A 27,439-nucleotide genomic window follows, 5' to 3' on the forward strand; every position below is an offset into this window, starting at 1 on the left:
TTTCTGACTCAGCATCGTTAGTATTAGAGGCAGAAAATGGACTCAGATAAAGTTCAGTTCAAAACCCTCACTTTTATTAGCTCTGTCGTGGTGTGCTCTGAACTGCCTAAGTGGAGCATCTACCAAACCGGGCACAACCTTTCCATCCCGGGGCCTGGCTTTGTCGGTATCGATTAGGGCCAGCAAAGTCGGTAGATCTTAACTTCCACTCCCTGCTGCTGCCTCAACAGGTGGCAGCCCACTTCCTTTGTCGCAGAGGCAGCTTCCTGGTTCACAGCACCTTGGTCAATGAAGGGCAGAGGAGCTTTGCAAAGCTCTAAAGAACTTGCCCATTGCCGGACGGATGTAAAGCACCACACACGCGTTCTTCCAGGAGGCTTTCCGTTATCGTTACCGGGGATCTCTGCTCTTCTGGGGCATACATCTGGTCACACAGCCCCCTCCTGCATACTTCCTTACGCCACACTTCTTAGGGCAGGGAGATACTGGGGGAGGACAAGGGAAGAAAGAATGAAGGGGCTGATGGGCTGGAGGTCAGCGCGGCGTTAGGGTTTGTTCCGCAGATGACAGTCCCTAAGTCCCCTCTACTCTAATGGCCCCCAGCTAACGTCGCTTTCCCCGAGAGAGGAAGCTAGCGCTCGACCTCGCAGCCGACCTCCCTAGACAGGGGCCAAACCCAAACCCTCGCCGCTAGGAAGCAGGAGGGCGGGGCGAGCGCCGGCCAGCCAATCCCCGCGTCCGCACGTCGCCGTGTCCCCGCCCACGCCGCCAGGGCCCCGCCCTTCCCCGGGGCTGGTGCGGCGGCCGCGACGTCAGCCCTCGCCGACCCCTGGGTGGTGACTACGCCGTGGGCGGGCCGCGGTCAGGCCGCGCGGCGGGGAGGGGCGGGGCGAGCGGCGGCGGGAGCGAGCGGCGGGAGCGCGCGCCGGGCCCGCCTCGGCCGCCGCCGCCGCCGCCGCCGCCGCCGGGGGATGATCTGGGCGGCCGCGAGCGGCCCTGGCTAGCGGCCCGTGCCCGTGCTGCGGCCGGCCGGGGCAGCGAAGGTCGAGGGTCGCGTCGTCTTCCTCCCCGCCTCCGGGAGGGGCGAGAGGGAGCCGCGGCTGATGTCAGGTAGGGCGGGCGGAGGCGCCCGAGGGCTGCGGGTCCCGGGGCTCGGCTGCCCGCGGAGGGGCGACTGAGGGGGACGGGAGCGCGGCCAAACAGGTGTCTGGGCGGCGGGCGGGCGGGCGAGCGGCCGCCCTTGCGCTCTCCTGTGCCCGGCGGGTCCGGCGGGAGGTGCTCGGGGCGGGCCAGCGCCTAGCGGTCCTGCCCGCCGCCCCGCCCCGGCCTCCGCGCGCCCAGCGGCCGCCAGCCCTGCACTCAGGTGCGAGCACCTCCCGGCCGCTCGGGTCCCGAGCGCCAGCCTTGTCGCCCGCCGGCCGGCCGGCCGCTCAGCTTTGTCTGTGGCTGCCTCATCATGGTTGGAAGTTTCCCTGCGGCTGAGTAAACTAGCCAGGTGTGTTGGGGGCTTGCGGCTCGCACCAAGGATTTAAATTTCTTTTCCTCCCCTCTGGTAACAAAGTCTGATGGGATTTCTAGATGGTGGCTAGTTAAAGGAACTGCTTTGAATTTGCATAGTCTCAAGCACGAGTTGACTGTAACTCGGGATTGAGAATTGGGGATTTAAACAAATTTTTTTTTTATCTCCCTTCCACTCTCAGTGTTTAAAAAAAAACAAGCGGCGGGAATATTCCTTTAGGGTCCCTTACATTCTGGGAAAAATTTTTTTTCTAGTCTAGTTTTTTTTTTTTATTCATTGTGGATGCCACGATATTGACTTTAGGTTATAACGACTAAAACCGTATTCTGAATTAAAAAGTTACGCAGTGAGAACTTTTATGCATCAAACTGAGTAATTAGGCATCGTGCAAGGAACAGAAATATGGTAATTTACTGGGAGTTGAGCATAGACCATAGATAGCTCTGCCTGGATGCCAAGAAAAAGGGCTGTGCACATTACAAGTTGTTTGGTTCTGGTTAAGTTTGGAAGTGGAGCTCTGAGTTTTTAGAAAGTAGAGGACAGTTTTCCAGGCTCTTAGCAGATACACGTCAGATGAGCGTTATGCACAATGGTGCATCCTGAGCACGTATATCTTAATTTCTATTTTCTGCCACCTTGCTGTAAATTTAATGAATGTAAATGTTCAAGTTACCAAACAGTTAACTTTGTTCACCATATGTTAAGTAAAAGAGCAGTTTAGGAAGGCAAGTATGAGTCACTTAAATTCAGGACTAGTGGAGAGCTATTCACTGTCTCAGATTTACTTGGAATTTATGTTTTCCTGTTTTCTCTTACTGAGGACTCAGCATTTTACAAATACTTTGTGGTTATTGGCCACTTAAAGTTTTTTTTCCCCCAATCATGTAGCCTATAATTGTGAATAAATTTAATATTAAGAAAATTTTAGAAGCAGTTTCTTTCAGAGTGCATAGAACGAGTTAATGTTCGGTTGATCGTATGTAGATAGAGGTGCTTCATGGTGAATATGTTGGCTGTATACTGTTTCTGTGTTGAGGTTGCTGAAATGAAAATTGTGTTATGCAGCTTGGCTTTGTAATTCATGGTAATGTAAAGACAGATCTTGTGGTGAAATTATTGGTTGGAATTTTTTTGTGTGGATTTATAAATAAAATGTAAATAGGAATTGTTACCTTAATGGCTGCTATTTACCTATTACACTCAAAAGTTTTGGTTTTTCAGTACAAAATTTTTAAAATATTGAGATTTTAGTAAAACACTTAGTTGAGAATCTTATCAAGGTTAAAAGAAAGATAGACATTTTTAATGCTAAATCTGGTGGGAATAAGGTCTTTTTAAAAATTAAAAATTTAGCCGGGTGATGGTGACGCAAGCCTTTAGTTCCAGCACTTGGGAGGCAGAGATAGGCCGGATCTCAGTGAGTTCAAGGCCAGCATGGTCTACAAAGCAAGTCTGAGGACAGGCAGGACTGTTACATAGAGAAACCCTATCTGAAAAAACCAAAAAAAAAAAAAAAATTAACATGCAAGATGAGATCCATATACTTATGGATTATAGATGTCATAATACATCTCCTTTATTCTTTCAAATGAAGAAAGGAAAGACTTGCTCCATAAAATGTGAAGTTAATATTTTATCTATGAATCTAGCAAGAAACAAATGTCAAAGTATACTCAAGTTTTTGCACCTAATTCAGTTGCCCTCCTCCAGGGTCGGGGGCGGGGCTAGGATACCCTACTCCATGCCACATTAGAAGGTGGCAGAAGCCAGGGAGAAACTTGGAAGAAATTCCTTGCCCCTGCACTGTGAGGTGCGTTCAGGGCCTAGGGAGGCAATATTGGGAGAGTCTGAATTTGGGAACCAGATTATTTTACAATGAAAGCTGAATACTGAAGCACATTTTAACCACAGAATTGAAATTATAGCCAGCTCCATGTAGCCATTTGCATTCCTGTTGCTGTAGTGTTCTGAGGCTACCAAAACAAAGCACCATACACTGGGCCGTTTAAAATGTTCGCAAGGCTATGCTGTCTCTAGAGAATCTGCTGCCTTGCTCTAGGCTTTTGTGTCTTAGGTTGTCCTTGATGTTCTGCTATATCACTCCAGCCTGTGTCTCTGTCCCCATGTGGCCCTGCAGCATTGGTTATAAAAATGGGGTGCCTAGGCTCATAGCATCAAGCTCATAGGAACTTGTTCAAAAGGCAAATTTTCAAAGTTCACTGCAGATTTCTTGACTTGGAAACTTGTAACCAGGCTTCCAGATAGGCTAACCAGTCAGACGCCTTGTTTCTAGATATAAACAAGGTGAGTGAAAGACGCTGAATGCTAAGATGTGCCCGGGGAAGACCCCTGAGAAGGAAAGAGCTCAAGTAGCAGAGAGAGAGAGAGGATGGTGTAAGCAAGGACAGCAAGCATGAAGACCTTGCAACACGTGGTTAAGGGACAAAGCAAGGAGTCCAAAGCTACAACACACTGGGGAAACAGAATTGGGCAGTATTGGATAAAGCTCATTTTAAGGTTTTGGCTTTTTAAAATGAAATTAGGCAGATGGTAGAGGCTTTTGAGGAAATGGGCGATGGAGTCTGATTTCACCTGATAGGAGCACTGTGGCATGCAAGCAGAAATGGACTGAAGAAAGAAGGGAGGAAGAGAAGTATTGGCTAGAAGGCTGTTGGAATAATTGAAAGATGAAGTTCAGCCCAGGGTGGAGGCAGTCGAGTCTGAAGTTCACCGGAAGAGGTACCAGACAGAGTGAATGTGAAGAGTAAGCTTTCTCCTCCTCTGGTTACCTTAGTAACCCTGCTCCCTAAAGATGATCGGTGTTGCAGCTAGTTTTGCTATATTCTTTCTGAAGTGTCTTATGTATATATGAGCAACTGCTTCACCAGGTTAGTGCAGGGGCGTGTGTAAGTGCATGCCTGTGCCAGTGTGGGTCAGAGTCAGGTCTTTCTCAGTTGCTCTCTCCCAGAACCTGGAGCTCACCAATTCTGTGAGAATAGCTGGTCAGCCAGTCCCTGTGGAGGGTAGGGTGGCATTGCTTCCCCAGGCCTGGCTTGCACCTTGCTTTTTCACATGGCTTCTGGAGGATTGAACCCAGGTCCTCACTGAGCCCTTGCGCTTTCCTAGTGGAGTGGTTCTTGGTTGAGGTTGATTTACTCCTCAGGAGAACGCTGGTTCTTGTCCAGATAGGCCTTTGGTTGTCACTACTAGTAGAAATGCTGTTGGCATCTAGTAAACAGAGGAGGGGAAGCCGCTGAACATCTTACGCACTAATAGGACACAGCAGTGCCACTAGTTAGCTCACGCTACTCCTGGGTACCAGGATTCAGAAAACGTGACTTCAAATCGCTGAGGTGAGAATATAGGGAGTGGAAGGACGAGGGCATTTTAGTCAGGTAACACGGGAGGAATAGTGGAGCTAGTGGGGTGGTTGAGAATCTGTTAACATCAAGCTCATTGAATGGATTAGTGGAGAGATGAAGTGGAAATGTGGGCAGAATCATCAAGCAGAGGTTTATACATCATGCTAATTAAAGATGGTTCATTGCACACTTGTGGCTGTAGAAGTCTGTGATGATTCATGGGGCAGCAGGGCCACTGTTTGAGTGAAGTAGGGACGAGTAGCAGAAGAGTAGCGTGTATGGGGAGACAGGCTCATCAGGAGCTTCCATGAGAGCAGAGTGAAAGGAGACAGTGGATCACAGGAGAGATGTTAGAAAGACAAAGTAAAGTTGGCAACACTTGGTGCTTGGACGTGGATGAGAGTAAGTGGAGCATGTAGAGTGTGCCTGTGGTGTCTCTGGTACAGCTGACTGCTCGGCATGTAAGGCCAGGGCTTGACCCCAACACCCTCCGTACACGTAATCCCCCCCCCCCCCAATTTCTAGTTTCAACAATCAGATTCTGAGTGAAAGAGGGATAGGTTGCTGGGTAGCTAAGATAATTACCAGTATTTAAGGTAAGATGAACAGATTAACTGATGAAGTGATCTACTTTTGTTTTTGTTTTGTTTTGTTTTTTTTTTTTGGCTTTGGTCTTGTTGCCTGTAGTCAAGGTGGAAGTGCGTGCATATTTGAGTCCATATGATTGTGAATCTTAGAGAATTCTGAAAATGATCAAGAGTAACTTTTCATTTTCACTCTCTAGATAAACGACTCTCTTAGCTAGGGTTTCTGTTTCTGTGATGAAACACCATACCAAAAAGCAAGTTGGGGAGGAAAGGGTTTATTTGGCTTACACTTGAGCATTGCTCTTCATCACTGAAGGACGTCAGGACAGGAACTCAAACAGGGCCGGAGCTGATACAGGTGCATGGCGGGGAGCTGCTTTGTTTTACATAGACAGAAATTTGTGTGTGTGTGTGTGTGTGTGTGTGTGTGTGTATTAACTGTTTAAAACATACAATGAAACTGTACTATGTTGGCTTTAGTACTTTGTTTTACAAAATGTCTTTTCTGCAGTTAAAATGAGGTCATATTGGGGAAAATGCATGATCGTGATGGAGTGGAGAGCGGGGGATTTCTTTACTGTAAAGTCAGTGCTGCTGAGGGGTGACATTAAGGGACCAGGAGTTACAGGCATTGTGTTGGCTTTGTCTTTTCTGAGACCAGGCCTTGTGGGGCTGGAGAGCCTTGAACTTCTGGTCCTTCTACCTCTACCTTCCAAATGCTGGGATTACAGGTGTGAACCAACATGCTGCTATTTTTGTGGGAGGTGGGAGAGATAATAGGCGGGCAAGGTTTCATACAGACTTTGGGGGAGAGCCAGGGTAGAGTTAAAAATAAAACCTAATGCTCTGCCTGTCCTTTGAAAGGTCCCCCCTTCATTCTCTCTTTTGTTTCATATCATACTCTATGTACTGTATTACCAGTGAAAATATTAGCCACAGGTGCAAATATTTTCCTCATAAACACATGTAGGTCGTTGTTTTTAACAGTTGTGGAGTTTTTTTTTTTAATTTTTAAATTTTTATTTATTAGTTTATTATGCATTCAGTGTTCGGCCTGCAAGTATCCCTGAAGACCAGAAGAGGGCACCAGATCAGATGGTTGTGAGCCACCATGTGGTTGCTGGGAATTGAACTCAGGACCTTTGGAAGAACAGCCAGTGCTCTTAACCTCTGAGCCATCTCTCCAGCCCCCAGTTGCGGAGTTTAATGCTGTGTGAACCAACATATGAGCATATGACTGTTACGAATATCTAAAAGGCTTTGAATTTCTGACTTGAAGTGATTGTTCAAGGTATATTCAGTTAAACTTCTGAGATAATTGCCTAATATTCTTTGAAAAGACCGTAAAAGTATGTGTAAGAGTGTGTAGTTCCAGTTAGTAAGTACTGTATTGTTAACAAACTGTAGAAATTCTGCCAGTATGCTAGCTTAGAAAGACCCTCTCCATTTTGACCTTTCCTTAATCGTTGGTGAAATTGATCAGCCTTGACTAACTCTGTATTTCCTTTTGTATTTTTATGTTGTTAATCATCTGTCTTTATGTTGTGCACTCATGTTAAAGCGTGTTATAAAGAAACAGCCTTTGAGCCAGCCGCTTTGCCCCCAGGACTTGCCTACTGAGTAAACTGGTTTTCTATAGGCCCAGCTTCTGAGCTGAAGAAGCTCTCAGTTCACTGGATAAATGTGCAGAAAGATGTTTTCTCCCAGTCTGTTTTTAAAATATTGAAATCTTAGAAGCATTTGGAATTATTAATTATTAGAAAAGGCCCCAGCTGGTTGCTTTTGTCTTTTCCAAAGGACTAATTATTTTCATACTATGCCTTGCATAAGCCGTCCCTTCCTTGATGTCAGATGCTGTGTGGATTATGTATTCCATTTCCACGTGTACTTGTTTTGTATTGTTTGTTTTTCCACACCACTTCAACCTGATGAAATCCTTCTGGTAAAGACTGCCAGGTGTCTGTCTAGGGTGGACAAGAGGAAGTGATTCGTTAGCAGTCACGTGGGAGTCGGCACAGCTGCCAAAGAGTAGATCTCACTGAGGAAGACCAGTGCTGTATGGATAGGCTTTGGAGGAGGGCGGTGTTGAGGCAGAATTCCAGTGTCACAGTGCTTAGTAGTTTTACAGACACATTGAGACTGGGAGTGGAAAAGGTTAGTAAAGATTTGGCATGGTGTGTGGAGACCATGGAGGTAAGATAGCTGCGGAATGTTCTGTGTGTCCACCCTTCCCTGAAGCCCCGCGTTGGAAATTGAGGTTGCTTCAGATGCAGAATCATCGGTCAGCCATGCACAAAGCGGAGGGTCAGTTTCACTGACGGCATTTCAAGCGCTGTGCTTTCTGGCAGTCTGTAGAGCTGTACAGCAAGTCTGTTGTTAATTGATATGCTTTTACAGACATGGTGATTGACCTGCCAGTCTCAACATCTAATTGTTAAATCTTTCTGTTCAGCTCTGGTTTGTTTAGTCATGAGAAAGAACATATGTGGATGTGTGTTTGAGACAGGGTGGCCCTAGGCTGGCCTTTAAGTCCTAAATCCCTTTGCCTTCACCTTCCAAGTGCTGAGATTATTTGTGTGTGCCACCATGCCTCAGTGTAAGCCTATTTTAAAGTGCAGTATGCATTGTGTATTTCCGCCACCCATTCACCGTTCAAAAATTCCCCATTCCTTGGCTCGCCTTGGTGGCGCAGGTCTTTAATTCCAGCACTTGTGAGACAGACAGGCAGATCTCTGAGTTCCAGGCTGGTGAGACTACAGTTTGGGTTCCAGGACAGCCAGGGCTTCTTAAAAATAAATACATAAATAAGTAAAAATTAAATATTTGTGCTCTCATTTTCCCAAAGTCTTACAACATTTTTTAGAACTATTCAAGCCCCATGTCCATTTTGAGTTGAACGGATTTTTGAGTTTTAGTTCATCACATAACATAAGCCCCATCAATCCCAAATTATTTATATGATTTGGGTTTTACTCATTTTGTGCCTTGATTTTTTTTTAACTTGATAAAGTCTTTAGATACAAAAGGTTTTATGTTGTTTGTTTTTGCTGCTAATAAGTTAATTATTGTTTTTACTTTTTAGGGCCTCTTGATTCCAAAAATTATAATTTTTCTAGTTTGAAAATATTGTTGGGATTTTATTAAAGATTTTATAGAGCATTTTGTTAATTATACTGACTCTACATCAACACTGTATTTTAACAGTGTTAAGGCTTATGGTTCATGATCATGAAATATATTTGTGCTTATTTTTTCCTTCAGATGTTTTAGCGGTCTGTTATTGGACACATATAATTGTCTTATCTTTTGTCCTCTTGATTACTATCTGTATGTTGTGTCTCTTCTGTGCTTTACTTTCAACTGTGTGTCTTTGGATGGGAAGTTTATTGGATCATGTTTATCCATACTGCCCTTTAGAGCTTAATCCATTTTCATTTAGAGTAGTTACAAACCAGGAGGGACTCCCCCCCAGTGGTCTCCTAGCCCCCCCCACACACACACACTGCATTTCTATGTCATTTTCTTTGAGCCTGTTGTTTACGCTCTTTTCTTTGGGTATCAAGGGAACTCTGCTTTAGAGTCCATACCCATTTAACCTCAATAGTGTACAGAAATGTCTTTTTTAACTCCCCCAGTTCACTGTTGATTCTACAGTTACATCTTTATGCATTGTGTGTCAAAACTATCTGTTAAATTATATGGGAACCAAGTGTAGAGCTAAAAACCTAAGTTATAATGGTAAGAGATTTTCTGTTTACCGGTGTGTTTAATTTTTATTTTTTATGGTCTGCTGTACTTTTACAGGAGTCTGCATTTCCTGCAGAGCAGGTCTCTACTAATGAATTGCTTTGGGTGTTGTTTACACAAGAATGTCTTAAGTTCCCTTTCACTTTGAAGGGAAAATTTTGTCAGATGTAGGATTCGTGGTCGACTTTTTTTTTCTTCTTAACACTTTAAATATATCAGCCTACTACCTTCTGTCCTCCAAAGTTTCTGATGAGAAATAGGATAATCTTCTGACAGTCACTTGTAGGCCATGAATCACTTCTTCGTGCTTTCAAAATTGTCTCTGGCCTAAGGTTTGATTTAAATGTATGTTGGTTTATATCTTTGCAATCATCCTCCCTGAAGTCTGATCAGCCTGTTGGGTGCTAATATTGAAATCTTGTATTGAATCTGGGGGTTGCTAGTGGTTGTTTCTCTGAATAGACTTTCCCTCCTGCTCCGTGCCTCTGCTGGACTCCTTCCTTCATGCTGTCCACAGACCTTATATTCCTCTTTGTTAGTCCTTGGGCCTTTCAATTGTTCTGTCCTCAGGCTTGCTGTTTGTTTCTTTTCCTGCCTGCTCAAATTTGTGTTTGTTCCTCCCTCCCTCCCTCCCTCCCTCCCTCCCTCCCTCCCTCCCTCCCTCCCTCCCTCCCTCCCTCTTCTTCTAGTAGATTTTTAAATTTAGTTAATAATGCTCAATGCTTTTAAGCTTCAGATTTTTTTATTTGGTTTCCTTTTTAGGTTTTCTGTTTCTTCAGAGTTATTGTCTAGTAGATGACCGTCAGGTCTGTCTTAGCAACAGTTGTTGGGTTTCGCTTCCTCATTGCTATACATGAATCATATTTTCTCCCTTGTGTTCCTTGTGTTATTTGAAAAAGAAAACATGTTTCCAATTAATAATGTGATCATGAAATCAGACTGTCGCTTTTGCTGGTGTTTGGTGTTTTGGTTTACATTGCTGTAGTCCGTCTCTGGTAAGAATCAGTATAAACAAGGCATTTCTGAGGTTTTCCATTCTGCCGTTGTCATTGCCCTTGTGCATGCAGTTGCTCCTGTGGGTGTCTTAGTTCTGAATGTCTAGTTCCTAAAAGGAGGTGGAGGAGAAGAAAATAGAAAGGGATGGGGAAGGTATCAGCCTTTCAAATCCCCTGAAGTCACTTTACCCAGAGGGGATGGGCTTACGAGGGCGGATGGGTATATCAGTAGTGACTGCCCGTCTGTATCCAGATCTGTGATCAGAAGCAGCAGTCAGCAGTTTATAGGATTCAGAAGACAGATTTTTTTTGCCCACCTTTGTCCCCATAACCTTCAAACAACTGCCCCACAAATATGTACTCTACAGACAGCTACCTACCAAGCAGGCCTTGTAGAGGGAAAGATGGTAGTTACTTCTAAGAGGTGAAATTAACTGAAATCGCTTACAATTTACCTTACTTTCCAAGTCTTCCGTAGGAAATTTTGAGCCGTTGATAGTTTATCTTAGAGTTCTAAAATAGTTAACATAATACCATATAATGTCTGGGTGAAAACGTTCCTAATACTAGCCTACCCTTTCCCCAGAATCTATTGATTGTTCACATGTCAAAAATGTGTCTCGTCTTTCAATTCATCACCCTTGAGTGGAATTGTAGCTCCCTTTATGTGAACCTTGTACTTTTAACACGATAGTTACTCTTTGTTGCCTACAGCTTTTCTTGCTATTACAATGATTTTCTGCATAATTACTTATAATCTGTATATAAAAGTGTGATTCACTTCACAAATAGCCACCTTTAAATGACTTTTTAAAGTGTTTCCAACTCTTCAGTCGGTCAAATTATCAGTTAACTTATTTTTTTTTACAAATATACGTATACCTATTATTTTTATTATTTACTTTTTTATACACTTGAACTGGTGTGTGCCTCTGGTGCAGTACTATGGCATCAATAATGGTTGTAATAACTTACACCTTTATCTTGAACTAATATTTAATTTAGTAGGGGAACATCTAAGGACACGGATACGTTCATCATAATTGGTAAAGTTAACCTAGGCTCTCAAGTTTAGTGTCTCAGTAGATACTGTGACTGTGGCAAGGGAAGAAGTAGCTATAGATACGGCAATTTATTAGTCTCAGAAGGTAGACGTCTTGGTAATTGATGCCAATAAAGGGTGCTTTGTTCTCATGAAGATAGAGATAGGGAAAAAGAGAAACCATTCCAAAATAATCTACTAAGTCTTCAAGGCCGTGCCCTGGATTGGGTTTCAGGCAGCTGGTGGCACAGAACTGATGGGGCTTCGAGAATATTAGCTATGCCTGGGAGGCTTCCAGTGTGTTAAATCATGGCCAGTGGTTCCTGTTGGCCGAAACTGAAGAAGAGACTCTGCCACTTGTTCTTACTGATGTGATGTACTTGATGGCTCAAGTACACTGGGCCAAGCAACTATGGACTGAATCTGTTGAAAGTGGGAATCAAGATAAAATTTTCCTCCTTTCTGCTGTTTATATGAAGCGTTTTGCCACAGTGACCATAAAAATAACAAATCTAGGAAGCTCATAGTTTATTGGTAGAGAGGTGCATAGCCTTCTGATAATGCATGAGTGTCGTAGAGGTGTGAGTGGAGGAACAGGAAGGGCTGCATGTTAATTACAAGTAGTTAATTTACTTGTGATGATTGAGCCATGGGTATCAGAATACCAAAGCTAATCTGTCTATAAGATAAAATGTGATAGGTTATTCAGGGCAGAAAAATGCAAGAGTCAGAGCCATCCTTACAAAAGTTCATGGCAAACTCTAAGAATGGGCTTAACGTGTTCAGGTTGATATCCCCGGGAGGCCTGCTCTTTTCTGAAGAGACATGGAGGAGGAGAGGGAGGAGAAGCCACAGTCGGGATGTAATACATGAGAGAGAGAAAAAGGGCTTTCTAAGTAGTACAGATAAGCGGGAAGGCAGAGAGATGCACTAGAGCTGGAACTTGTCTGCCAGGGTTAGCCGTTTGATTTTCTCCTGGGCATTGGAAAGGCTTAGCCAGCTTAGCCTTCTCAGGGGTTTATGCTGCACACGCTGGTTATAAGTTCCACTGTCAACCTTTGTTTTTATTAAATAATGGCTCCAAACTGTTAGAATGGTAACAGGGGCCATGTGGGCATGCTAAAGAGAAACCGCAATATGCCCATTAAAAGTGAAAAAATAAGTTAAAATTTTCAATTTAAGTTGAGAAATGGAGTGGGAATTCCAATCGTCATGATGACATGGTAGAGTATAGAGCTATGAAGATAGATAGGTGTGCCCCTTGTGGTCACCCAAGCCAGGCAGTGTTTCAGAGTACTGAAGCACTGTAGTTTGCTTCCTTTTGGCTGAAGTTGAAGAACAGACTTACTACTGTCCTGAGAAAAGGCTCATTGTTAACAACTGTGGCAGACAAGAGGCTTTATTTTGCTTTCTGGAAGTTTTTACTGACAGGAAACAATTCGCCAGGATTCTATCCTCATGATAGAACACGTGGCCTTTAACTGTTTGCCTTTACGTTGAACTTATCAGAATCTAATCCCACGGGGAGTCAGTGCAGGTCAGGATTCTGTTTAATGATAATGCAGGAATTTAAGAAAATCCCTATAGTATGTGATGTATGGGTATGGGTATGTACTTTCTGCAGTACTTGTGTGGAGGTCCAGAGATCGTATTTCAGTATTTAGTTCTCCCTTCCATTGTGAGTTCTAGGATTAATATTGGGTAGTCTGGTTTATGCAGCAAGCACTTGCTCACTGGAACCATCCCTACATCAGAGTTTTAAATCGTTCAATGTGTTTTTCAATTTTTATGATTTTATGATATCAGGTTATTAAATAAATTTTCTCTGTACTCAAATAGTTTTAACAGTGAGGTTTTTGGGCGATAACTGCATAATAAGTTGAGTATCTGTCTTAGGGTTTGCTAGTTTAGCATCTAGTTAACGTTTCTGTTGCTGTGATACAACATGACCAAAAGCAATTTGGGGAGGAAAGGGTTTATTTCACTTCCTTTTGTATCACAGTTTATCGTTGAAGGCAGTCAGGGCAGGAACTTGAACAGGGTAGGAACCTGGTGGCAGGAGCTGATGCAGAGAGACCATGGAGGGCTGTTGCTTACTGGCTTGCTCCTACCGTGAACTATAGACTTGGCATGTTCTTAGATTTGTTAGTTATGTAGTGCTTTCCCTGAAAGGTCTGATAATTCTTAGCTGACTTCATAATTTACAGTTCCTCAATCGTAAATTGATCTAATGTGAGTGCATCATTGGGCAACCCTATTGGAATTTCATAGTTCTAACAACTAGTTAGTTTTTAGCTTTCCCTACCTCAAAACCATGGTAGCAGATGACGCCACGGCTCTCTCTTTCCAAAGGCTAGTTAGGGTCACTTTGTCCTGGTGCTGGTGCTCAGTCTCAACATCTAGTTCCCTGTTCTCTGTGGAATGTGGCTGCCCAACTACGTCTGAAGCTGCATTGCCAGTGTAAATGCTGTAGAAGTTGCTAGAACATTTTCTTCCTAAGGCTGACTTCAAGCAAGGATCAACCAGTTCTGCCTTGACGGATTGAGTTAAATTGTCCTCCTTGTGACCTCACTTAGGATCTTTTGTTTAGCTTCCTCCCTTGTCTGTCTTCTTTCAAAGTTTTTCCAGAGAATATTTTGGTTGGCTCTTAGGAGAAACTGGGGTCCAGAATGGTGAAGAGAGTTTATTTGAGTTGTTCCAAGTAGCAAATAAGAAGACACAGATTGAAATGTGTTCCTAAGGCATAGAAATTTCAAACAAGTATCAAAGACAAGATCCCAGATAGAGGAATTGCATCAGCTTTTTGCCAGAAGTTTCATGCTCACAGAGAAGCAGTGTCTTGTAAGAAAAGGGATTGGGTAATTTAAAAAAAATAAATAGCACAGTTCTCCTTAAAGGAGGAAAGAAGAGAAAGAAAGAAAATCTTGAGGCAGACCTGATCCCTGCTTGTAATCTCAGCACTTGGAAAGTGGAGATAGGATTCCTCTAAAACTACACTGCATACCAAGTTGCCCTGCTTAAGACCCTGTTCCAAGCAAACCGGAATTCTTAAGAAAGGAAAAGAGAGATGTGAGATGACCCTAGTGGGTGCCTGTTCTCAGATCTCTTAGCTGCTTTCCTTAGTTTTACTTCTACCAGGTAGGCCACAAATCCAAATAAATTTTAACACGGAGCCTTTGTAAAGTACCACCGTGTAAGAGCCACCTCAATTTTAACAGGAAAGTATGAGAGAAAAATGGAGATGTATAATCAGTTTTTTTAAAGAACAAGAGGAAAGACAGTATGTAGCTCACAAACCCTGGAGCATTTTATTTCTAGCTCTTCCCAGGGTTTGCTTACTCCACATTGAAGAGTAGACTAAATGGTGATGGCTACAAAAGTGAAGGCGCTAGACCTGACAGCCGAGCGTGAAAGTGATCCTGCAAACAAGCTTGGCTCATGGTGGATCTGGTGAGAGGAGATCCCAGCTCTATGCCAACAGAGCTTAGAATTGTTCACACAGGACCATGAAAGCCACACATGAAAACTAAACCTCAGGATTTTTTTTTTCTTGATAATGTAGATCGCTTTACACTTTTATAACAGGATGCTAATTTTTAAATTATTATTTCTTATTAATTATTATTATTCTTTTACAGAAATACACTCTCGGGAAATGGCCTCTAAATCTTGGCTGAATTTTTTAATCTTCCTCTGTGGATCAGCAATAGGATTTTTTTTATGTTCTCAACTGTTCAGTATTTTGTTGGGAGAGGAAGGTGACACCCAGCCTAGTATGCTTCATAATGACCCTCATGCTGGACATTTAGATGATAATGGACACAGTCACCTCAAGGGACAAGTGGACTTCAATGCAGACTCTAGCCAACATAAAGGTAAAGTATGTGTTGTAAGAAGTATTTGACTGTTGAATGTGCCGGGAAGTTACATAAATCTCATTGTATTGCTGCCTACAACTGTTGATTGAAATGAACCCTATGTGTTAGATATTAAGGTGATTTTTGATTCATTTGTCTTGGGAGAAAAACCTAAGATTTATTTAAGAAGTTAATCATTTTAAATGGATATGGTTCATAAACCATGATAGAAGTTTTGAGAATTTTTCTTATATAAACTGTTTGGGTTTTGTTACCCTAGAGAAACACATAAGATGTATATATTTTACACATTAGTCAGTGGTTAACTAATCATTTTTCTTTTTGAGGGTCGAAGAGGTATAGAAGTAAGGATAGTGAGTAGATGTTACAGTGGCTTCATTTATCCTGGTTCTTATCCCTGAAACCAAACTTTTCTCAGGCGGGTCTTCTGTATATCCCTTCTCTGTGTCTCTGTCCTTTAGCTCTGTCTGTTTGATGTCATCAGTTCTTGGAATGTTCATTTCTGCTGTTTCTTTACTGAGTTTATCTTCAGCCTCTCAAAACTGTATAAATTGAATTCCTAGTCCTCCCTACTTCAGAACAGCATTTCCATGTTTTCTCCTTTATCTAGCACTGTTGCTGTGAGCTGGGAACTGTGAAACTGTGGGACAGTCCTTATCCATCTCACTTGGTTCCAGAACAGCATTTCCATGTTTTCTCCTTTATCTAGCACTGTTGCTGTGAGCTGGGAACTGTGAAACTGTGGGACAGTCCTTATTCATCTCACTTGGTTCCAGAACAGCATTTCCATGTTTTCTCCTTTATCTAGCACTGTTGTGAGCTGGGAACTGTGAAACTGTGGGACAGTCCTTATTCATCTCACTTGGTTCCAGAACAGCATTTCCATGTTTTCTCCTTTATCTAGCACTGTTGCTGTGAGCTGGGAACTGTGAAACTGTGGGACAGTCCTTATTCATCTCACTTGGTTCCAGAACAGCATTTCCATGTTTTCTCCTTTATCTAGCACTGTTGCTGTGAGCTGGGAACTGTGAAACTGTGGGACAGTCCTTATTCATCTCACTTGGTTCCAGTTATTACTGAACTAGCAGTTCTACACTGCCATTTCCAAAATCTCTTGCTCTTAGTCCAAATAAGTTTTCTCCAAGACCGGCTTCCAGCTCGCTCTGCCTCTTCTTGTCCTTTCCTTTAGTGAGCTTTTCCTGAAGACCCTTGTTCTGCATGTCTGTTCTGGAGCCACTTCATTTCTCCTTCTGCTTTGCCCACATCCTTAGATCCCTGCTCTCATTTCATAGTCCCTACACTTTCTTTTCCCTCAGCACTCAGGACGCTTTAAACATGCATCTGTCCAACTGGATGGAGAGATGGCTCAGTGGTTACGAGTACTAGTTGTTTTTTCCATAGGACCTGGGTTTGATTTCCAGCACCCAAACTGAGGCTTACAATAGGGGCCCTCCATTTCCAGAAGGATCAGATACCCTCTTCCGGCCTCCTTGGGCACTTCATGCCATGTGGTTACAGACATGCATACAGGCAAAAACACCCATACACTTAAATGTATCTTATTAAAAAAAAATCTTTCTACCACTGCATTTCCTACTATGCAACAATTACTGGTTTGCTTGTGAAGTTCCCTGCTAAGCTGTGAATTCTGTTCCGGCAAGAAATGTTTCTCATTCATATTCCCACGTCTGTTCTGGGATACAGCTGTTGTGTACAAAGAAACTAATAAATGAAGAAGTGAAAGGGTCTGCCAGCTCCCAGTTGTGGGGATAAATCTCGTCCTGTATACAGCCATTTTTGCTGTCCATTTTGGTGTGTCTGTGTGACTAAGAGATTGATTTCTTAGTTCCACGGGCAGTGGAAGCTTTCTAACTGCAGACTGCAGTCGCCTGCTCCTCTGGACTGAGTTCCTGTATTCCATGGCACGAGCATTCTTTCATGGCCACCTCACCTTTCCTTCTGTTCTCTTCTACTCAGTTAACTAACACGACCTCATTGTTAATCTTCTACAGGTGAGACTTCTTAGGATTAACTGATGCGTTCTTATCAAGTGCGGCTTATAGACGCACTGGTCTGTAACCAAACAAGTGTTGAAATCAGGAGTAAAGCAGGGATTCGCAAACTGATTTTGTCTAGATCTAAAAATAGAGGTGGAGGGCTTGCATTTTACATGTTCCAAAGCTAAGAGTTTTCTAATGATTAATTTTACCATGTTTATAGGCCTCTAACAATTGGAAATAAATATTGCTACTTTACCACATCTCATTTTAAAAGCCCCACTCTATGGCCACACACTTACGTACATATGCATGGTACTAATTAAACTTGAGTTATTAATAATAATAAAAATAAAAAGAGGACATGAAGTTGGGGGAAGAAGGGGTGGAACACTGGGGAGTTGGAAAGATATAGTGGTGGGTGACCAATATATACTGTATAAATGTATACAACTTTCAAAGAAGAAAAATATGTTTTTAAGAAGCCCTAGTCGAGATCTTCTAATTGAACCCTTCCTCTAGACCAGTGATGCTCATATTGTGGGCTGACAGCTTGAGAATTGTTTACACCTAGGTTATGGGTCAGTTTAAGTTCCTAAGCACACTACAGTGGGCAGTAGGCATTTTTATCAAACCTCATTTGATGGTTATGGTATTCAGCTGTATATTGTGATGTGAGCCGCCTATGTCTTTGCAAACGATAGCTTACAGAGACACTGTTTTAGATAATTTCAGAACTCAGACCTCTGCCCATTGCTCTGTTCTGTTTCCAACTGCTGGGTTTGCATTTTGGAATGAAGCGCACTTAGTATTATCTGAGCAATCTCAACCCTACATTAACTCCTATGCTTTCAGCTGATGTTAGCATGAAAGTCTTCAAGAACACCTGAGGGGACTTGTTGAAATTCGTAACAATTGACTCATGACCTTCAAATGAAGTGACTTCAGCAGCAGAGCTTTTTTTGTTTTGTTCTTTATTCTTCTGTCTTTTAGAAACCCATTCACAGCAATGAGAAATTCCCAAGAATGTTCTGTTACTTTCTGTGTAGTGTTAAGTAGCAAGAGTATGTGAGATGGTCTTTGAATATGGGTTTGCGGTGGAGCATGCTACACTACCGCACTTCCAACCACCTTCCCAGAGGGTAAATAGAGCCTTGGAAATAATTTATGAAAAGTTTCTTGGGTATGATTTATTAGGATTTTATGTCTGTATAAATGTAACTCTTAAAAAATGTTTGTTTGATAGATGAGAACACGGACATTGCTGAGAACCTCTATCAGAAAGTTAAAATTCTTTGTTGGGTTATGACAAGCCCTCAAAATCTAGAGAAAAAGGCCAAACATGTCAAAGCTACATGGGCCCAGCGTTGTAATAAAGTATTATTTATGAGTTCAGAAGAAAATCAAGACTTCCCTACTGTGGGATTGAAAACCAAAGAAGGCAGAGAGCAGCTCTACTGGAAAACAATTAAAGCTTTTCAGTATGTGTATGACCATTATTTAGAAGATGCGGATTGGTTTATGAAAGCAGATGATGACACATATGTCATACTGGACAATCTGAGATGGCTTCTGTCAAAGTATAACCCTGAACAACCCATTTACTTTGGGAGAAGGTTTAAGCCCTATGTGAAGCAGGGATACATGAGTGGAGGAGCAGGATATGTACTAAGCAAAGAAGCCTTGAGAAGATTTGTAGATGCATTTAAAACAGAGAAATGTACACATAGTTCCTCCATTGAAGACTTAGCCCTGGGAAGGTGCATGGAAATTATAAACGTAGAAGCTGGAGATTCCAGAGACACCACTGGAAAAGAAACTTTCCACCCGTTTGTACCAGAACACCACTTGATCAAAGGTTATCTACCAAAAACATTTTGGTACTGGAACTACAATTATTATCCTCCTGTAGAGGTAAGTCTAGAAATTAGTATTACTTGTTTTAATGTATGCACTGGCAGTATAGCAAAGCAGATGAGAGTAGAGGTCCTAGCCAGTCATTTAGTAGACATCTATTGATACCTTTGTATGCCAGCCACTAGCTTAGAGAAGTCAATACATCAAGTTCCAGTTTTCTTACCTTCTACCCAAAGAGCTACAGAATAGGCACACTTAGAAAGATGTGACTTTAGATGATGGCAGGTGATTCTCAACCAGTGGATTGTGACCCCTTTGGCAAGCCTCTATCTCCAAAAATATTTATATTATATTTATAACAGCAGGAAAATTACAGTTATAAAGTAGCAATGAAAATAATTTTATGGTTGGGGGTCACTACAACATGAAGAACTGGAGAACCACAGCACTAAAGTTAATCAAGGACACAGTGTGACCTGAAATGGGCTGGGCAACCATACGGAGGTAACCTGGAACCAAACTTGGGTAAGGCCAGCAAGCCGTGTAAAAATCTAAATAAGGAGCCTTATAGTTACCAGGGTGAAGATCCTGTTCTTCACTTCATAGTTGAATGATCGTGATGTACAAGATTTGGCTAATCTTTGGGCCTCAGTTTTTTCATTTGTAAAATGGTGTGATCTATCTGTCATTTACCTGTAATTACCGTGTATTATAGCCTATGGTGGTTTTTAATGATAAGTATGGCTCTAGTTTGTATCTTAGTGTGCGTTTCTCACAGCTGTGCCTGAGTTACGTTGTCCTTTTTGAGAACTATCTCAATGTACACATCCAACTTTACCCAGTAGAAATCTTGTTGCCACTTCCAGTCTAGTTCTCTTATCTCTTTCCCTGAGCTACACACTGCCAAGAATGAAATGTTAGTTTTTATCACGTGGGCGTTCATATTTCCCTACATGTTGGTACATGCATCAATAAGTCAGCATTGTTTTGTAGATTTAAAATCACATTATAGCACTTACATCTTCGTACAAATTTCCACTTTTACACATGATATATATTAACATTGATATAGCTCTCTTCATCTGAGTTCTTTGTGACAATTTAATATATTAATATTCTATAATTAATTTTGCTGCTGATAGGAGAAACCCTATATGCCCATGATGTGGGAGTGTCATATATCAATCTGTTGACTTCATTGGTTAAGCAATAAAGAAACTGCTTGTCCCTGATAGGTTAAAACATAGGTGGGAGGAGTAAACAGAACAGAATGCTGGGAGGAAGAGGAAGTGAGCTCAGAGATGCCATGCTCCCCTCTCCCGGGCAGACTCACGCGATTCAGCTCTGACCTAGGATGGACGTAGGCTAGAATCTTCCCGGTAAGCGCACCTTGGGGTGCTACACACATGATTGGAAATGGGCTAGTCCAGGTGCGAGAGTTAGCCCAGAAGAGGCTAGATATATTGGGCCAAGCAGTGTTTAAAAGAATACAGTGTCCGTGTAACTGTTTCGGGGCATAAGCTAGCCAGGCAGCCGGGGTACTGGGGACGCAGCCCCACTGCTCCTATTACTACATGCCCATTATAAGCACCAGTACAGTGAATTACTTAATGAGTCTAGGATTATAAAACCTTGCTTTTCAGACTTATTGATTAGTAATGCCTGAAGCAAGTCAGTAATTCTTTATCCATCCTTTTTCTGGCCCTAGCATATAAATAGTACACTTCAGGGTACCACTCCAAGCCAGTATTTCCAAATGGTGTACATTTTCTTTTTGCTATAAGGAAACTTGATGTTTTATCTTAAGTTCTGAACCTCTTCCCATATAAAAATATATTCAAATTCACTATTAGAATCATGTAACAGATATACCCAGATACATACAGTATTTCATAAAGAGTGTCAGATATTCCATACATGTATAGTAGCAGCAAAAGCACACAATGCTTGTCATATTGTAACAGTAGAATATCCTTCCTTCTTTCTAAGAGTAAAAAGAGGGCCTATTTAACAGTGTGCTTTATAGGAACAAAATAAAGTACCTTCTACTTGAATCATAGTGGCTTTTAAGTGACAAAATGTTGTCTTTAGAAAAATGTATTCTATTAGGTTGAAGATTCTAAGACAAATGCAAGTATTGAAATTGTATAAATCTTATAAAACTTATCAGAAGGTTCTAAAACACACAGAATGGAACCAAATGTTTTAATAATTTTTCCCTTTGCAGTGTGAATTACTGTTTTTAAAGAGTTTCTTAATACACATATTTTTCTCTGTAATAATCACTAAGAATACAAATTTTATTGCTGTGTTGGAGTTTTGGGTTGTTTTGCTTTGGTCTTTATTCTTTCTTGTGAGAAAGGAGGCTGGCCTTGAACCTGCGGCGGTCCTCAGATCCTGAGTGCTGTGGTTTCAGAGCTGTGCCGCTGCACCTGCCTGCAGAGTTGTTTAGGTCGCAACTTAAGATGTTAGATCGGTTGGTCAGAAGAATGTAGTTCAGAAATGACAAAATGTAGTTTACTCTTTATTTCAGGCATTTCTTTTTTTACACTAACTGTAGTCTGTCTGAAACAGCGCACAGTCGAGATGGAGAGCTCCCGATTTCTCCGAATCATAGGATCATTTCTTAGACGCGTCCAGTGCAGCTTCATCGTCTACATAGCATCACCTATGGGAGGGTCGGGATCTGACTGTGGTGCTGTTGCCGTTTTTTTGGGATTTGGCTGTATTGGTTTGAACCTTTTACTTTAAGAAGTTTTTAAACCATTCAATGTGCATTACTCTCCCTCTCTTTGCTTCTGAATTGTTTTGGCAACTGTGATGTCCCTTTCTTTGCAGATAACTCATTAATTTAATGAAAATGCCAAGACGTTTTTAGAGTCCTTGGTTAAATTTATAGTTTTCCTCAGATTGTTGTAGCTTGTGTTTGCTTTAGATTTATTTTATTTTATGTGTGACTGTTTTGCATGTGTGTGTTCCCTGTGCCCCAGAAGGTCAGAAGGGAAGTTATGGGTGATAGTGAGCTACTACCATGTGTGTAGGTGCTGGGAACTGAACCTGGGTCCTCTGCAAGAGCAACAAGTGCTCTTCACACTGAACCATCTCTCCACCTCCCTGTGGCTACATTTAAATATCCCCCACATATTTAGTATATGTGGAACTTCTTACTGGGCTTTTTAACTAGCATATATGAAAATGTAGACAGTTTGTTTTCAGTGCTGAACCTAAGCCTTCACAGCTACGAGGCTCGTGCTCTACTACTGTGTTATATCCTTAGCCCTTTGAGAACTTTAAAGCGGCTTTGAATCTGCCTGTTGTAACATTGGTATAGCTGATGATTTTACTCCCCTGAAAGTCATGCAGTCTTCAAGTAACTTGGAGTCCCCCACAAGGGGCTACTTTGTTTTTTCTTTAGTACGTAGATTTTCATTTTTGCTTACTGTATTTTATTTATAGTGCTTAAGAACAGTATTTGAGCCAGTCACTAAAAACGCCAGCAAATAAAGCCTTATTCTTTATACAGCTCTCCCTTTAATTTGAAGAAATCAAGAATTTAAATGGTTAAGCACGAAAAATAAGAAAACACAGTTTTAGTTGAAAGTGTTGTGATAGTTCCAGGTTTATTTGTTTTTAAATTCTTGGGAAGGGAGAGAACTGTTGGCATCTTATACCATCTGATGGGTTAGGCACCCCTGCCTTCTCCCTCAAGCTTTGATGTTTCAGATTGTAACGGGTGTGAATGTGTGGATGTGTGCTACTGTGCCCTTACTAACACTGTCTGCTTCTGGTGTTTTAGGGTCCTGGTTGCTGTTCTGATATTGCAGTTTCTTTTCACTATGTCGATTCGACAACTATGTATGAATTAGAATACCTCGTGTATCATCTTCGTCCATATGGCTACTTATACAGATATCAGCCTGCCTTACCCGAGGATATACTAAAAGAAATTAATCAAGCAAACAAAAACGAAGATACGAAAGTAAAATTAAGCAACCTTGAAAAACGACCGTGAGTGGACTGAGGTCAAATGGTCTACATTGCACTGAAGGACTTCTTCCTTTCTGACAGAATCCTGAAATCCCAGTGAGGAACTGATCGGAAGTGAATATTCCATATAGAATTTTTTCCAATGGATGACTATAATCTGAAGCATTTAAAGAGCTGTGAAGTCTGTTAAAATGTGTTTTGATACAGTAATATATAAATATAAATATATATGAAGAATTTGTGTTTTAAATGGTAACAGAAGAGCTAGAAAGGCTCTGTCCTCTGTTCCTGACAGTGTGTGTTGTTGTCACTAGAGCTGGAGGGGTTCCGTTTGTGATCACCTACTACGCCGCACCGTGAGAACACAATGCTGAACAGATCTGCCTTAAAACTAGAAAGAAATACTGTCGCTCAGTATACACTCTGCTCACGTGTATGATACAAACCAGCCTCCCAGTTGCCGCCTGAAAACTTTGCTGCGATTGTATGACTTATAATTGGCAGTGTTTCCTCAAGAAGAAATAGCATAAGAATGCCCCCTGAAGTTCACTAATAAACCACATTTTCCAATTATTCTGAGCCTTGACTACAGTATATACTTAGTTCTATGTAGCATCAACCTTGTACCAAGTCCCCGTTGTCTCCTTTCTAGGTGTCTGACCCTTGAATACCATTTTCACTGGTCATGCTTATGTACTCAAAGCATTGACAGCATTCTATAAAACATGTGTTTAATAATATTCTGTTCCAAAATCCACCCATTATTAATTGTGGGTAACCTAATTAGATTTAATGCTGTTTGGACAAGCTTTTCTTGTATTGGTACCACTCTCGGGAATTATTCATGGCATTGTAAATCGATCATTTCAAAGTCTTTCCAACTATAAATTATCGTTCCTTTTATTTTCATCCTGTGGAGATGGAATTTGTTGTGCCTTTCATAACTTGCTTAAAGCACTTTTAAAATTAATTTTATGTCTGATGTGCCTGTTAACACTGGCAAAAATTTTGAATGTGGTTTTTGGCCAGAATCAATTAAAAACACTAGCAAGTAAAGAACACAGACAAACTAAACTGTCGTCTATTTTATTTGTAAATGACAACTTGTGTCATGCTGAATTCTCACTTGGAGATGATTGTGGTGCTGTGGTCCTAACAGCAGAGCCCCATTCGAAACCGCGTCAGAAGCAGTGTGGACCGTCCTAACTCCAGAGCACTTCTGAGGGATAGAGAACTTCTCTTTTTGTCATTAGCAATACTGAGTGTAGAACAGAGTATTTTACACTAGTAAATTCCACTAGATTATTTTTAATTTTGAATAATTTGCATTTCTTATGCTAATTTTGCATGATTATTACACCACTGACTCTGTAATCTGGCTAAATAATAAATATACTTTATATTTATTGTGCCAAAACCATAACCTCTATAGATGATATATTTGAAGGGGTGGCTATATCGTTGGCTAGTTATGGATCACTCTGTCCACATGATGAAAATCAAAGCAACTTTACAAATTAACTTGGTTTGAGTTGTTCTCATGGTAGTGCCGATACCCGAGGCTCTCTCCTCCGTTCTCTGAGCAGCTCTTTACCTGTGTTCCATGTGTGTTACCCCTCTTTACTAACAGTTGCTCATAGGAAGTGAATGCTGCGGTGAAGCCTGGGCTGCGGAGTCATGAAGCCTGGCCCAAGTTCCTCCTCCATCACTGTTTGTGTAACCTTGAACAATTTACTTAATCTTTCTGTGCCTCGATTTCCTCATCTAAAAATTAGGGAGAATGATACTACCTACCTCACAGGATATTAATGAGAATTATAGAAATGAATAGACATAAGGTCGTTAGAACCTTATCTGGCCCAGAATAGGGCATGGTTTTAAGTATAAGCTTTTACTCTGTTACCTTGGAGTATAAATAATTTGACTTAGGTAAATGAGATGATCAAATCAGATTAGAAGGAAATATTTACATAACATATCGTATCCATCTGGTGCCTGCTGTGCGCCAGATACTGCGCTATTCTGTGCATTTGTGTTGACTTCAAGATGGGTGTTAGGCCATGTTGTAGATGAGGAAGCTAAGGCTCAAAGACTTCATTTGTTTCCACTCACAGTGATAGTAAGAAGGCCGGGATTTATGATCCAGACCTGTGTGGGGTTTATGTCAGCTCTAGGCTTAGTTGTATATCTATAAACACATACATGTACATGTATGTACATACACATATATGTATATACATATGCACATGCATACATATACATGTATATATGTATGTATGTAATAATGAATATGTATACACACAGAGAGACATATGAATACTATATAACATCTGGTACTTTTAGCCAATAATAGTCCAAGTGGTCAAACAACATAATTGGTATAGTGATTCATAAATTGTGATTCTCACACCCTTACCTGGAGTTTGAGATGGAGATCTCAAGTGTTGATTTTGAGCATGAGGCCCTGGAATATACATTCATAACCAGATACCTTCTAATGAGAGTTACTAAATTGGCACTGCTGGTAGCCTGTGTGGCTCTCCCACCTGCCCAGACCACCTAAGTCAGAAACTCCAGGATAGTGGGTAGCAGTTCCATTTAAAGAACTCCTCAAGTTAGTCTTACTAATCCCATGTTGAGAACCATTACCTGTTTACCTACATGATTTTGGTGCAAATAGTCTTTGGAACACTCAGGATTTCTGCCCAGGACAGAGGCATTTTTCAAAGACTAAAACATGTCTAAATCAGTGTAGTCCAGGACCATACTATATTAAAGGTAAAATGCTAGAGAGTTTAAAGGACCCGTGCATCATTGGTTTCGGCAAAATTCCTAATTTTCCTATAGTGACTCTTATCAGGACCCTCAAAAGCTGCAATTCTCCAAGTTTAGTCATTTCGCACTAAGCAGAAAGGGGTCAGTAAGTACTAATATGTACATATGGATTCATTAAAACATCTGTAAATTAATATGGAAAATATCCACTGGTTGCTAAAACTTTGCAGCAGAAATTGAAAATGCTACTTTATAATATGCCAAGAATTTTCTGCTGATTCATACCATCCGCTTAAGTTTTGTCATTTTTAAAAATCGTTCACCTATCCTATGATCTAATGAAGCAAAATTTTTCTCCCAAGTATATGGTAGAGCACATTAAACAAGAGTTTAGGGGATAATGGTTTATTTGCCATCTTTTAGATTAAGATCGCTGCCATGTGAATAACTGATTGCAGTGTGGTTTCGAGGCATAAGATTTAATGAAGTCTCATGTTCTCTATTAGTCATATGCTTGTTTTTCTAGTGGGAATCCATAGACACAAAGCAGGCTTCTATCCCACTTGAACTCTCTTGGACGGTTTGAACGTATCTGGATTTCAGAGGTCAGTTTGCTACTACAAAGGATGACAAAATAAATCACGGACCAGTTCATACTGTCTTGAGTTGTGGTGATTGGGTTTGCTGATTGGTTATTTTCATAGTTGTTTCTTGAGTTTGCATCGTTTTACCCTCTTATCCTGTCAGGCTGCATTGCCAGATGGAGACCCTGTTGTACTTGAAAGACATCCTCACTGGTTTGTTAGCTCCTTCCTACCTGTTTCCTTGCATCCTCGGTTCACGAGGTCATTATTCTGTATTTGATATTTCCTTTATGCTTAACCTCCACTTTTGGCTCCCTATAGTGCTGTCTCCTTGTGACTGACTTGGGTGGCCAGAACGCCTATCATCTGTGATGGTTTTATTCCTACACTAAGGTTTCCCATGAGACTGAAAATACAACAGTAGTCTGCTGGCTCTCAGGCTACTTGCCCTGATTGACCGTGTACAGCCTCAAACAATTCTACATCAGTAATTAAAGGAAGTAAAGATATTTACTTCTTCTAAAAGAAAAGAAGAAATACATTGACTTCATTTCACTTGATTTGTATTAGGCCTGCTAGAAACATACATGGGAAATGTGATAGACAAGCTGTGTGGTATATTTCACACTAACCTCTGTTGGTTAAAGATGACTTACAGTTATAAATCAAGCTGTATTGAAATCTTCACAGTGATTGAAATGAGAACTTCATAGTCTCTTTAGAGAAGCGACTTAAAAGCAGCATTAGAGTTGAATGTGCTTCGTTTAAACTCCCTTACCTCCTGAGTTTCTTGGTTACATTTGTTAAGCGTGAGTAACTCTGCAGGGAGCTGTAAGTGGGTGATCGACGTGAAGTGTAATATTAGAGGGGAACTAACCTCACTGCTGAGCAGTGTGTTGTATTATACATTGAATGTTTGTGTTTTGGAATTTACAAAGTATTTAAAGTAATAGTGTCAATGAAGGGTTTAAAAATGTCTGGTGACTTGCTAATTTAAGTAATCACCGTTAGTCAGAAAAATGTATTTTTAAATGTTTTTTAAAGTGCCTTTTGAGAATTTTTAAACAATGGATTCACACAACTGCATAAAATAAATGACCATGTTCAAA

General features: G+C 41.3%; 1 protein-coding gene across 2 annotated transcripts; it reads left to right on the top strand.

Annotated features, from left to right (window-relative positions):
* The first annotated feature begins 903 nt into the window (after positions 1-903).
* C1galt1 (core 1 synthase, glycoprotein-N-acetylgalactosamine 3-beta-galactosyltransferase 1) lies at positions 904-27,439 on the top strand. 2 transcript variants are annotated; one of them, XM_075953444.1, is made up of 4 exons: positions 904-1,110; positions 14,891-15,127; positions 18,374-19,041; positions 22,781-27,439. In XM_075953444.1, exons 1-4 carry the CDS (start codon positions 1,104-1,106, stop codon positions 22,994-22,996), a joined length of 1,128 nt encoding a protein of 375 aa, XP_075809559.1. In that variant the 5' UTR covers positions 904-1,103; the 3' UTR covers positions 22,997-27,439. The 2 variants fall into 2 exon arrangements, with proteins under 2 accessions (XP_075809559.1, XP_075809561.1); XM_075953446.1 differs by lacking the exon at positions 904-1,110 and adding an exon at positions 1,139-1,495.

This window comes from Microtus pennsylvanicus, chromosome 19 (assembly GCF_037038515.1).
Source record: "Microtus pennsylvanicus isolate mMicPen1 chromosome 19, mMicPen1.hap1, whole genome shotgun sequence".
Taxonomy (NCBI): domain Eukaryota; kingdom Metazoa; phylum Chordata; class Mammalia; order Rodentia; family Cricetidae; genus Microtus; species Microtus pennsylvanicus.

Coding starts and splice junctions, on each gene's coding strand:
- C1galt1 (XM_075953444.1), top strand. Junction 15,128..18,373: donor AGACTCTAGCCAACATAAAG/GTAAAGTATGTG, acceptor TTTGTTTGATAG/ATGAGAACACGGACATTGCT. Junction 19,042..22,780: donor ATTATTATCCTCCTGTAGAG/GTAAGTCTAGAA, acceptor CTGGTGTTTTAG/GGTCCTGGTTGCTGTTCTGA.